Source organism: Lagopus leucura, unplaced genomic scaffold, assembly GCF_019238085.1.
Source record: "Lagopus leucura isolate 7727_CA_CO unplaced genomic scaffold, USGS_WTPT01 Super-Scaffold_100001, whole genome shotgun sequence".
NCBI classification, from domain to species: Eukaryota; Metazoa; Chordata; class Aves; order Galliformes; family Phasianidae; genus Lagopus; species Lagopus leucura.
In genome coordinates, this window is record NW_024962262.1 from 86,222,920 (window position 1) to 86,236,672 (window position 13,753).

At 39.4% G+C, this 13,753-nt stretch overlaps 1 protein-coding gene across 2 annotated transcripts; it reads right to left on the reverse strand.

Annotated features, from left to right (window-relative positions):
* Positions 1-944: 944 nt before the first annotated feature.
* Positions 945-13,535, reverse strand: POU1F1 (POU class 1 homeobox 1). Of its 2 annotated transcripts, none has more exons than XM_042867926.1 (6): positions 13,394-13,535; positions 11,110-11,178; positions 7,490-7,735; positions 5,222-5,386; positions 3,724-3,784; positions 945-1,158 (listed from the first exon to the last, which is right to left on the reverse strand). In XM_042867926.1, exons 1-6 carry the CDS (start codon positions 13,533-13,535, stop codon positions 945-947), a joined length of 897 nt encoding a protein of 298 aa, XP_042723860.1. The 2 variants fall into 2 exon arrangements, with proteins under 2 accessions (XP_042723860.1, XP_042723859.1); XM_042867925.1 differs by having other exon boundaries at positions 11,110-11,259.
* Positions 13,536-13,753: the final 218 nt, after the last annotated feature.

Below are 13,753 nucleotides of genomic sequence, written 5' to 3' on the forward strand. Positions count from 1 at the left end.
GGAGCCATGTTGACACCTCAGTATTGGTAAGCTTATTCTACCATAAATAAAGACAGTATCTATGGCACATCTTTCATATCTTCAATTTGAAAAGACCCAAGACTACTTGAAGTAGTTCAGTCGGAGATGTACAGCATCTGTGATCTTGTCCCTGAATATCAGCCAGTTTTTGGAAGGCAGCTTTACAGTCCTCATCTCACATTCCTCTACTGCCTTCCTGGATCACTCACATTCACTGACAGTCCTCCAGGATCCCATCTTTGGCCATAAATAGATACTCAACGCTATCAACACTGCAAGCTTAGGATCACTTCTTCATGTTCTCCTCTTCCTCGAAGTTCTAACTTCTTTTTGATGTTTAATTTAGTGAACTCAGTGCTCAATGCTGGGGGTGGGACCATGTAACGTGCCTAATGGCTCATCATATAAAGGTTAGCTCAATTAGATAGCTAGATGGGCTGGGGGTACGGTATGTAGACAGGCTGAGTATGTAGACAGGCTGAGGCAAAAATCTTTCATGAGCTACAGCTGCTGACATAAGCACTGTAACCTTTCTTCATGAGTAACACAAAGGATTTGTTTCCTCATGCTTAGGGTACCTACGATGGGGATTCCCTGTTAATCATTCAGTACAGTGCAGACTGTGAGGGCACAGCACAGGGAAACTGCAACTACGTGTACTATTTCTAAAGCATTTCTGGTTGAGTGATGCCTAATAGCTTCCTTGAATTTAGGCCTTCAACACTTCAGATATATGCAATAGCATTTTTTTCTTCAACATTTTACAGTGAAATCAGGCCTTCTATACCAAATTGCATCAGAAGCTGTCTAGCTTGTAAAGGAATCAAGTGTTTTACCATTTGCTTTGTTTTGTTTTGTTTTTTAAGCAACAAAGTACTTAAAATAAAGCAGAACAGAAATCCACAGCTACACATGGAAAAGCTTTACCGGCACTCGTGGTGCTCCTTGATAATAGAACTAAAGGCATTCTGATGCAGACTTGTCTTCACTCTTTTTTCCCTTTGTCTTCTGTTGCAAAACCAAACTCTCACAACTTCTTTCTCAAGATTAAGCCCCTCAGCCATCCTCATGATTTCCTGAGAAGAAGGTTTGCTTTGTTCTCCAAAGTGCCTCTCCAGGGCTTCTTTGGCAGCAATACTGGATAAAGAGACAAAATATCACTTTTAGGAACTTTTCTGACACATTCAGGCTTTTTCTGTAGTACTTCTGGAAATCAGAGATGACAACAGCAGTTTTTAGCAGTTATGTTTTCTAAAAATCAAATATCTGCTATAACCTGTTCTCAGTCAGCAATGACTAAAGTTGAACAGTACCAAAAAAAAAAGGTAAGGTAAGACTATTATCTTTGCGTAGTGTCAGATGGAATTTGCTTCCTATTTTTGTTAATGTGTTCTCAGAAATGAAAGTATCTGCAACATTTTTACATAGCCACAACAGGACGCAACCAAAGTTGGCTTAAGCAGTAGCTGTAATTTCTTCGGACACAAGAGGGCGCTTTATGCATTATACTGGAAATAATGTGCAAACGTGTGAAATACCTGCTGGAGTTCCTGCTATTTCAAATGTCGTACGTTGGTGGTCTTTCATTTGTGTGTGCATTTTGCAATATTTAGCAACATTGCCAAAACCAGCTAATTAATAGCGTTATGTTCTACATGCACAGAGATGTATAGATACCTTACTGAGAGAGCCTGGAGAAGGTTCTGGGGAGACCAGGTAGCAGCCTTTCATTATCTAAAGCAGGATTGTAAGAAAGAAGGAGGCAGACTCTTTTGCAGGGCCTGTTGTGATATGACAAGGGGAAATGGTTTCAAACTAAAAGAGCAGAGACTTAGACTGGACATAAGGAAAAGGTGTTTTATAATAAGGGTTGTGAGCCACTGAAACAGGTTGCCCAGTGAGAAGGTGGATGCCCCATCCATAAGGACACTCAAGGTCAAGCTGGGTGGGGCTCTGAGTGCCTGATCAAGCTGTTCATTGCAGGGGAGTTGCACTGGATGGCCTTTAAGGGTCCATTCCAACTCAAACCATTCTGTGATTCGACGATTATTTTTTTACTGAAAGTTTTTTAAACTTCTAATAACAATAGAAAATTAAATAGCTTCCACAGCTGTAAATTACCAGATCCTTCAAGTCCTCAAACTGATGTCCTATACGCCTTCAAAGAAATAGTAAACATTTTATATGTTTTAATATACTGGGTATAGTCCTGAGCTTCCACTCAGTGGTCTGTGCACTTGACAGTCTGCCATATTTAATAGCCTTAGTGTAATGAGGATAGATATAAAAGCAGAAATAATAATAAGCTTGATTTCCTCAGCAGTTGTGATAAAACAAGAACAGCAAATCCTATAGTGTTAGTGGAAAAATCTTCAGGAGGCTTCTCTAGATCTTGGGAAACACCTGAACAGAGTTGCTCTGAAATCACAGCTATGTAGGTCATAGTGGGTAAGGGTCTGGCACAGTCCTTTCTCACTTGAAGAGAAGTTGAGGATGGCCTTCCATGAGTAAAGTTTTGTCCCTAGTGAGGTGTTGTGATTAGCAAATGAGCAATGAAACATTTTACATTCCCTGTTCACTCCTAGCTGAAAAGCATCCTCTTCTGGATCTAGTTTGAAAGACAGAAAGAATTCATATCTTCATTTTATTTCTTATATCAAAGGCAATATAATTCAAAAAAGCAAAGCTCAAGTTGAATATGTAAGAGAAGAAGGTATGAGTTGTCACTGTGGGGCTCAGATTGAGTGGCTACAGAGCAGCCTACATCTCTGGGAGATGGCATTGCACAGAGGATGTGATTGCTATTCAAAGAACAGGCACTTAGCTGCAAGAGGTAGAGCCTCGCAGTGCTAAGTTTGCACCCTAAAGTGGCCAAATCCCCTTTCTATGGAAGAATGCTGCAGCTACTTGGAGGCCCCCCCTTGAGTGAATTCTTCTTCACCAACAATTACAAGAGTCTAGGATACTGAAAAGAAAATGGTGTACCTCACCATCTCTTGTGTCATGTTCTTTGTTTTCCTTATTTGGTAATTGTATTTCTATGATTAATTACCGGCCTACTTAATTTCTGTATGGATTTGAGGCTAGACAGGTGGTAGGTGTTGGCTACCTGAGATGAAAAACATAACGGGAGAAGAAAGTTCCCTAGCAACTCAACTCTCTCTCTCTCTTTTTTTTTTTTTTTTTTTTTTTCATGCAGCTCAAGAAAATGCTTCCTTAGGAACTCTAAGAAATTAAGGAATCCAGCAGCAGAGAACAGAGGTGGAGATCCACTATCACCTGTAAAATATGCCCTCAGATGTCCCAGATATTAATTTCCTGGAAAATCATGCAAGCTCATTTGACATGATGTAGAACTTTCCATAAACAAAACAAAAACAAACAAACAAACAAACAAACAAGGGTGGCCTGCACTTATTTCCTATATCAAAATTGTAAAACTTTGTCCGAATCGGAATGTTTTTTCACATGGAAGTATGTTGTCATATTTTGAGAAGTCTCTAATGGGGAAATGTGTTGTACTTGGAGCCCATTGGGGTTTCATAGGGAGGTGTGTTCTTATTTTTCACTGAAATGCTTCAAAATAGTTTATCCTTCATTAGCTATTCACAAATAGAAAACAACGCTTTGATTTCAACCCCCCAAAATGAAACCTCTTAGCTAAAAGCATTTCTAACATGTAACCCCATAAATATGTATAACCTTATGGTGGTTCTGCGCTTCCTCTTCCTCTCGTTCACGCCAACTTTTTCATTGTATAAAGCTGTATTAAAAACAAAATAAACAAAAATAAAAGAGCAGTTAACTTCCACAGGGGACGGAAACTGCGTGCAGTCATCACTGGAAAAAAAAATTTGCCTTTGTTTGAAGACAGAAGAAAGTGTAACAGGTAATACTACTGAATAAGGAGAATAAGTATAGCTCTGCACCACAGAGTTATACTTTTTACTTTAAGAGTCTTGGTCATTTCAACTCCAGCTGAAAATGGTTATAAGCAAAAGCAGCATGCCAGTGGTAAAGCTGCAATAGCACTGGCACTGCTTCTATGCCCACGTACATGGGGAGACGTGTCACTCCACTGATTTTACATACTTTCCTCATCATTAGCAGCAGGATGCAACCTGGATCCATTTCCATATCCATCAGCTATCTCACTGTCTTCAGAAATACAGCTCTGCCTTCCATCCCATTTATTCATCCCCCCCGCCCTTGCTTTCTAGAGCAAGGTTGCTTTTCCTTACTGTGCAGCTTACGCCTTCACCAATGCTAACAAAGTCAGCAGCTGCTACACACTGCAAACACCTTACAAGTAATTCTTACAGTGTGCTGACCACATTAGGAGAGTTTCTGGTTTCATTTGGTTCAAAGGAAACTGAACTGCATGGCAGAAGCAGCTGCTTAACAATGTTTCCTACTGTTGAATGTAACGGCAAATCCAAAAGGCAGTATTAAATCTCTTGCTTCCTGTTCTGGGTGAGTGCTGCACAGCAGCAGACCTGGCTTTCTCAGTCACCTCCAGGCATGCCACTGCCCCTCATCTCAGTTCAGTCTCAATGAATTCAGATGAAAAGGCTGTCCCTTAAAATGACCTGTTTCCTTTATATCAGCCAACCTGTTCTCAATCAGCTTAGCCCAGGGAACCTCAGAACTCTCTACTCATAGAAATTAACTGGGCAAATGGAAGGGAATCCTCTAGCAGCAAAAAGATCACATTAAAAAAAAAATAATCTCTATGCCATACTATTCTTCTTCAGGGCTTTAAAGAGCACTGCCTCAGCTGAACATGAATTCTGCACCCCATGCCCACATCTTAAATGCTAGGCACTTGCAGGAAGTCCTCTGCTAGTGAAGAAATCCAGTTCAGTGCTGCATGGGCTGCCCTGCAGATCCTAAAGTAGAGGTAATGACTATGAGTACAGGAATGGAACTAGCTCACTGCAATAAGACTGAAGAAAATGACTTCCAGCAGGCAAGTGGTGTTTCTGCAGTTCTGTAGTCTCCATGCCTTATAGTTTTGCCCCTCCAAATATTTTTTGCTCACCCAAAAAACCCAAAATTTAATACATGCCATCAACACACCTTAATATCTAAAGCTAGTAAAGCAAAACTCTCAGTTTATGGAAGGCACATATTAGTCCTTCAAAATATTTATAGGATTGTGATCTACTTGCAGTAAATACATAGAGGATTTCAATTCTACCTCCCACTTGTTCTGCTTCTTCCAGCCACTTGGACAGTATTGATTTCAGTTTGCATGCATTCTTAAAGCTCAGCTGCAAGTTCTCAAAGCGGCAAATGGTAGTTTGACTGAATTCGGAGCCGTGCACAGCAGCCAGTGCTTCACCAACGTTGGTTTGTGTATAACCTGTCAAAATTAAGAGGAAAAAGTCACTCCAGATCTTTCTACAGAGGGTGACTGTTCTTGAGCCACTGAATCCTTCATTGTGGACTCTTAGAAACCTGGTGTTCCTGTGGTGCATGCACTCAGCACTGGTAAGACCACACCTCGAGTATTGTGTTCAGTTTTGGACCTTTCACTATAAGTCTTTGAGGCTCTGGAGTGTGTCCAGAGAAGGGCAGCAAAGCTGGTGTGGGGTGGTGTGGGGTTTGCAGCACAAGTCTTATGGGGAGCAGCTGAGGGAACTGGGATTGTTCAGTCTGGAGGAGAGGAGACTCAGAGGAGACCTTATCACTCTCTACAGTTGCTTGAAAAGAGGTGGTGGCGTGGTGGGAGTTGGCCTGTTCTCCCAGGTAACAACAATAGGACAAGAGGTAACGTTCTCATGTTGCACCAGGAAAGGTTCAGGTTGGCTGTTATGGAAAATCTATTCTCAGAAAGAGAGATCAGGTGATGGCACAGGCTGCTTAGGGAGGTGATGGAGTCACCATCTGTGGAAGAGTCCAAGAATCATGTGGATGTGGCACTGAGGGACATAGTGGGCACAGTGGGGATGGGTTGGTGCTTGAACTGGGTGATCTTGGTGTTTCCAGCCTTAGAGATTCTGTGATTCTGTGACCATTTTGTAGAGGTCCTGGGCTGACTTTCATTTCACCTTAGGCTGTGCCCAGCCTTCTGCTGATTTCATAAGTTTTACATCTCTGTGATTAGGGATCTCAGAAATATCCAGATCCCATACATTTCTGTAGGTGATGCGGTGGCATTAAGCTACTCCTTGTCAGCCCTGCTGGTCTCCTGTTATCTGTTCTGGTGGCTGTACTTTACTAACAGGCACTGAGGACCCCATTCAGTGCACCAATCAATCTGTCTTGTCTTCCTGCCTGCCTACATCTGAGCCAGGATGGGTACAATCTTTTTAGATGCCAAATATCTCACCGGGCTCCTTTTTGCTTCCCGTTTGACTGCACTAACTGTGTTTCTCGGTCCCAGATCCACAGCCCATTTTAACTCTGTCTTCTCTCATAAAGTTCAACCTCAGATCAGTTTTCCTCTGCAAATTACATTTTTCCCACTAACACAGTAAGCTCAGCCTCGCCACCTCTGAGCCATTTGTTTACATCAGAGCAACTTTTGCTCCCTCACAAATTACTGCATCAAGATGCAGTAATAATTATAGTGATTAATAGTGTGGGGTCCAGATAATCTTTCCTGTGCTGCATTTGACACTAAATACATGATACACAACAAAACTACCTAGGTTACAGGTTTTATTTTAAAATATAAATTTCTGCTTTAGTCCTTATTTTTATACTGCAAAGTGGAACACAAGAGATTTCTAGTGGCTGAGATAAGGCATAGGTATCTGTAACAAACATGTAAACTTTTTTCACATTTATAAAGGTGATTTTTTGTAGAAGGATGCCCTAAAATTGTAATGATACAATATAATTTTATAAGCAATAGCATCAAAATAGTAGTATTTTTTTTGGAGTACCCAATATTCAGCTCACCAGAGACCCACCAATGCAGTTCATCTCACATCATCCTTACTATTTATCAGGCAGCATCTGGTGCTGTGGCACCAGAAAATAAAACAGGAAGAAAAGTTTCCTTCTGGTGTGAAATATTTGCCACGGATGTCATCCATCTTGCATACTGAAGTGACACTGCACCACCTTGTGTGATGGAGCACTTCATGGGGAAAGGAATGGGTACAAAAGATCAGCTCATGGGCTGCTCTCAGCTGCAGAAAATCTGAAACTATATGAAATAACATACCTGCTACTGAATGGAACTTAATGAACAAGAATAAATTTTGTTTGCTCTTGTGAACAGGACAAATAATTCATAAAGAAGGAATATTTAAAGTTACTTTTGTCACACTAAGATGCTAAAAGCTGACATTTATTAATTCTTCTCAAGTTTTCTAGGAATGGAGAAAGTTAGTCAGACCAGGAGGATTAAAGTTATGATGAGACAAGTGCATGGCCCAGACCATAAAATATTTAGAAATAATAGGTATCTCCTTGGAAATTTTCAGCCTTTTGTTGGCTGGCTAAAAGCACATACCGAGTTTAATTCTCCGCAGTTTGAATTCATTAGCAAATTTCTCCAGTTCCCTGATTTCAGGGGAATCCATGTCGACGGGCTCTTCCACAGACTTGCTTTTCCTGCGGAATTCCTGCTTGAAGTCTGAAGCTGTGGAATCATCACTGAGGAGGGTCTGGTGCATGGGTGTGAAGCTGTGGCCCAGGGCACAAGAGCTGGCACTCAGGGCATGCTCAGGGAACTTATAAAGGCAAGGAGTCAGGCTACCTGAGCAAAACCCAAAAGAAAACTAAATATTAGTTATTCTGCAACACTATAAAAAATGTGCCTTTGTAATCTCATAGCCAAAGATTGTAATATTTTTTTTTGTAACGTGAAAGGCTATGCAAGAGAGATGATAAGGATCTTCCACAAGACCCAGTCTTTCTCTTGTCCCCTTATACAAAAGCAGAACAACATCTACTTTCTCATACCACAGCCATCCCATTGCATGCACAAATTGTGACATAATCAAATTAGATGGCAGTCCAGATTCCAACAAACACTAATCCAGACATGATGTCCAGACCAGATATTATGTAGGTCAATCTGAATGTAATGCCTCCTATTTATTTCCACGGACACTGTAACAGAGCAATAACACTACTTGGTAGAGCAAATTCTCAGTTACAAGATACTAATTTTCAGCATACTCACCTCCATTAGCTATGCATTTTCTCCAGTGATGAACAATAGCCTCTATGTCAAACTAATAGAAATCTGCACCAGCAGAAGTGACCCACTATTTCACAGCTGCTCTCATGATGTCATTGCTAGGAAAATGTTGTCTATGCAGCCCATCTTCCATCAACCCAAACAGATGGAAGTAAAAAGACTCCAAATGCAGACTAAATGTTCGGAGGAGACTGATGATGTGCTCCACAGTCTTCAAACTGGCATGGGGCCTGGCATTGTTGTGTTGCAAGAGGAGGTTGTTTTCTTCTCTGGCCTGCTCTGGAAGTTCAAGCCTTCAGCTTAGCCAGTGTCATCAGCGTTTCAGGAAATCCAGAAAGATCCCCCCTTTACTATCCCAAAAGACAGTGAACATCACTTTGCCTTCTGAGGACAGAAACTTGAACATTTTATTCAATGGCGAATTCATATTACCACTCCACGGACTACTGTTTGGACTGGCTTGTAGTGGTGACACCACACCTCATCATTAGTAATGATGCCATCAAGGAAACTGTCACTTTCAGCCCAGTATTGGTTCAATAGGTCCTGACAAATCCACTTGTGATGTTCATTCTATTTCGGTGTGAACATTCACGGGACTCAACAGTCACAAACTGTGCTCTATTCCAACACTGGCACTGTCATTTCCAATGCATTGAAGCTGATGTTCAGCGCCATACACAGCTTCCTGGTCATAATCTGCCAATTCATGAAGATGAGCCGACCAAGACTCTCTTCATTTTGTGGTGTGATAGCTGTGTGTGACCATCCAGAACATTCCTTGTCTTTCATGTCACTGTCCCTACTGCTGAAATGTACCACCCACTGCCTCACTGTGCTCACATCCACTGTTTGGTCTTCATAAACATTCAGCAAGCATTGATGAATGTCAGTGTGTGCCATTTTTTCCTCATGGAAAAATTCAGTGTCACACTTTTCCTTCATAACTTCCATGTTGGACATCATTTATTAGACTTTCCCTCTGCTGCCATCTATCACCTGGTGGGAAGGTTCAGCCTCTACTGCCATACCATCAACATCTGCTTCTGACATCATTGGCCAACATAATAAAACAGGAGACATTACTTTCAGAACAGCCCTTATGTTTTGGTAAGGTTTAGGTAAGGTTTAATATAAGATTTTTTTTTAGGAAAACCCAGAGAAAAACAGTGACCATTCTAGCTTAAAAATATATTGCTTAAGGATAAAGCTACCTTGTGCTACTTTTTGTTCATGTTTATCAGTCTTAACAAGGAGATTCAGTCGGAGTGAAAGCTCTTTTTTTGCTAGGTATTGCACCTATATAGAAAGAATTTCTAACCTGAAGGAGATAAAGCATACTTATTAGGAAGAAACTAGAAGTATGAAACCTCCTTAGTGTTACTTGAAATGAATGATAACGTCTAAGTCCCCAGGAAATCCTCAATTTTCTAAATGACACAAACATTGGCAGCAGAACTCAGAGCTTCATTAGCAACCCCTCCACATTCCTCCTCTACTTGTTTTCTTTACTGCTCTGATAGCTGTCTTTAGTATTAGAGGTTCTACCCCATTGGAATACATTATACATTTCTCACAGGAAATCCACAAAAGAGATTTTTCCAAGGAATAAGAGGAAATACAAGGAAAAGAGAAAGACTTGCTTTGCAAAGTGCTGACACCATTTACTACATTGGGATGTGGCATGCTGCATGTTTGTAAGATGCGACTCTGGGAGAGACTTGCTGATAGCATCTCTGGAGTTGCAGGCTTGATGCCTAGAGACAAAGAAGGATATTAAAGGAAAGGAAGGAGTAAGATGAAGATGCATTTATTTTGGAACAAAACAAAATAAACTTCTGAGCAATACCTGTTTTTAATATCTATTGTTTAATACCTATGGATTTTACCTGGGGATCTGAACAATGCAACAGATGTGAATTTATCCATGAGATGAGAACTTCTGAATATTTGCACTACTCTCTGTCTCTAAGAAGTCCCTATGCAGATATATTCATTCATGCTGATTTACTGTAGTATTTTCATCAATCTTAAGTGAAATCAAACATGGAGTTTGATCTGAATTATCTTCAAGTAACATTTATCTTCTGGGTTGCATGTTAATTTGGCTCTAGACACTGTTTCACTGAAGGCTACTTAAAATTGCACAGAGTAACTTCATTTAGCCTAGGATGTGACTGGGATGCTAGCATACCTTTAAATGTAAAAATACATGATCATCTATATGAATGTAATTTATACTGCCTTATAGGATTTGGAAAATCATACACTGACTGAAAGTGTTTCTGGCTTTAAAGGCTATCCCAATGTCTTTAAATTAGTAAAAATTATAAGAATAAGAAAAAAACTTTCAATTGTAGCTCTCTGTTTCTAACCTTGATCCTAAATTTTGTTGGAATTAAATACAGGTTAGTGCTCATTGGTACTACTTACTATGATTCTATACACACTAAGTCATCTTAGGTACAGAATATTTGCCTTGATCTTCATGACAGAAATATGGCAGCTAAAAGTAGCTTCAGCAAACATTGTGTAGATTCATTGCTTTGCCTTTTCTCATACGATTCTGGTATTTGGAGACAAAAGAAATAGTAGGCTCCAGGACCATAGATATTGGTAACAACCCCATCAGATAATCAGACTTATATCAGATAAGTCATTCCTAATCCCTCAAAAGGAAAAGTGGACATAGGTAAGTGAAAAGAGCAGCACTGTCCCCGTCTTAAAGAAAGAAGTAAGACACAGAGTGATGTGCCGAGAGATACAGAGGTTTAAGTTTAAGACACTGAACCCTACTTTGCTAACCTCTTTTGTAGCACCTTAACTCCAGTCCTGTCTTTAAGCAACTCTTTCGAACTTATTCCTCTAAAGGAGAGCTGACCAAACTCATTATGCTAATAGTTCATTCAGTTGAGGCTGCCTCTTACCTGTCATTACCCCATAGGTAGAGGGTTGATTTCCATAGTGACAGGAGGGCACAGAGTAGTGAAGTCCTGCTGACACGTTTCCCGAAGTCATCACAGCAAAATGGAGTTGGGAACATTTAGGAGTTTGTATCAAAGACAAAACAGACGGGACTGGTAAGAAAACGCATGAGGATTCAAGATACATCCTTTCAGTTCAGAGGTAGACAGTATCCTTGTATCTAGTTCTCCTGCAAACATTAATTCTAGGACATAACCATCTGGCAATCTCTGGGAAGTGAAAGTCAGCAGTTTATAGATCAGTAAGATGAAGATATAGGTATTTCAGGTCTATGCTCAGTAACCTCCCAGTACCTGACGAATCAGACAATTTTTTGTTCAGTGCAAAATACATGGTTGTGTTCCTTGTGTAAGTAGGCAGCAGAAATATACAGTACCCTGTAACAACTGTTGTAAAGAATAATATTGTAAACTCATATTTGTGAACGTGAAAACCTGAACTTCAGAGCACACATTCGACGTGTTCAGAGTAATATGATTAATTAAGGATTAGTATCTGTTTTTTAGAACAGTGATCAGAACTGTAAAATGCCATTTACACATTTACGCATACAAATGCTACTGGAAGAGTCATACCTGTACAACTATAAGTTCATCTAAAAGAGAGTGAATTAATAATAGCCATGCATGCTGAGCAACGCAACTTTTCTTTTGAAATAATATCTAGGAGTTTACTTGTAGGTATTTGTTTTTCTATTGTTATTTCATAATCCAAAATCAATATAATTGTTATGCTTAAAAATTCCCATTTTCACCTGACTAATAAAGATTTAATACAAGGTAGGGAGGAAGATGCTATTTGAATGTAATAATATCAACTTAACTGCAGAGAGGATACTGCAGAATATTAGTTTATGATATAGTATAATTCTTGAACAGAAGTATACTCTATTTAAGAATACAGGATTATTACACGCTGTTTAATGAATTTCTACATTTAAGTTAAGTCATTATTCAAAATTCTTCTGTTTCTACTCTTTTGCACAAGTTTGCTTTATCTGTTTCCACCAAAATGTTATTATTTAATGCAATTTCTGGATCCACATATGAAATTCTGTAAGCTTACTCATTGTAAATGGCACCCTCAGTCACTTCTGTTCTCAGATGGTCACCTGCTAGATGTGAGGCTGTGAAGAGAATTCTACTGATAACAGTGGTCCCTGAGTTTTAACTACAAAGTATGGAAAACCTAAAACACACCTGTGAATGTTTTTTGTAGCTCTACCAGTCACCACATATATTTTTTGTAGTTCAAGATGGATAAATAAACAATCTAGAAAATACTGCTATGACACAGATAAGTTATTATGGCCTCAAAAAAAAATTTAATTCTGTTATTCCCTACTACAGCCACTATCCAACAATTGTGTTAGGATATTTTGAGCTTCCTGCCTGGAGAATGAGATTGCATTATGTATTACTGATGCTCAGTTTTCACTATTTACATGCTTTTTCATATTGTTAAAATATTTTATTTCCAATGCACTTCAGCAAACGGATTCTTTTTGGGATTTTGAGTAAAGCTCTTACCTTACCTTTATGTAGATTCAAATAAAGCAAAGCTATTTATATTCCTGAGAGTTTTCAGTAGCTTCTGTATTGCGGAATACCACTTCTGAAGTTCTGAGGCTGCAAAAAAACTATCTCCCTGTCTCTGACAGTTTATTGTTTAAATGCAATTATTTGGATTATTCACACAAACAAAAATTTCCAAAATGTAGATGAGATTTCTGTCACCAGTTTTGAACATTAGATGTTATTTTATTCAGGAGGTAATTAGGGTTTTTTTTCCCTCTTCTTGGAAGCCCTCACAATTAATATTATACCTGTTTTAAATGTGTTTTCTGTCTAAAGTAATTTATGTCATCAAAATTTGTGGTTGCACAGAAAACAAACTTTTAATTATTTACATGACATCACTGAAGACTATGTAGGCACAAAAAAATGTCAGCATTAAACCTGTTCTGAGTTATTGTAATGACAGCTGACTTTAGCCTATTATTTTAACAAGCTGGGAGAAAGCTAAAATTTGACTGAAATGCAAACATTTAGAGTGTTCCTGATTTACACATGATGCAGCTTTATGAAAATGCTTCCACTCTGAAGTAGTTTCAGACTCACATAACACCGATATCAAACACTTCAAATATCATAAAACTTGATGCACACATATCTAAAAGCACTACAAACGAGCGTTACAGAGAGCAATATTATTTTTAAAAAGTACCTGTGGAGACAACACTGGTCGCATGGTTAGAAACGGGCAGGCACTCTGCTGCGCTGTGATGCATTATCAGAGGCAGGGAGGGAGAAGAGTCAGAATTCAAGGGTACAAAATTGTCGGATGAAGCAAACGCTTGGCAAGTCATGCCCTCAAACAGGTGAAAGGCAAAGAGCCACCCTTCCCCGTTTTCTAACTGATCAGGTCCTGATCGATTAATGGCAGCTCCAACTCTATTCCAGTGTTTGCACTTGTATATACATATACAGAAGGACTCCAGAGAACAGGGAGGTCGTGTGCAGGTATTTATACCACTAGAAAATCCCTTTATCCATTTTAATGTTCTTTTCCCAGCAATATTGCTGT

What these genes read in the sequence shown, in the direction of transcription:
- POU1F1 (XM_042867925.1), bottom strand. Translation starts at nt 13,535, where the DNA reads ATGACTTGCCAAGCGTTTGCTTCATCCGACAATTTTGTACCCTTGAAT. An exon ending in GACCAGTGTTGTCTCCACAG is followed by an intron (nt 11,260 to 13,393) that starts GTACTTTTTAAA and finishes TTTTCTTACCAG; the next exon opens with TCCCGTCTGTTTTGTCTTTG. An exon ending in AAGCGCAGAACCACCATAAG is followed by an intron (nt 1,159 to 3,723) that starts GTTATACATATT and finishes CTCTTTATCCAG; the next exon opens with TATTGCTGCCAAAGAAGCCC.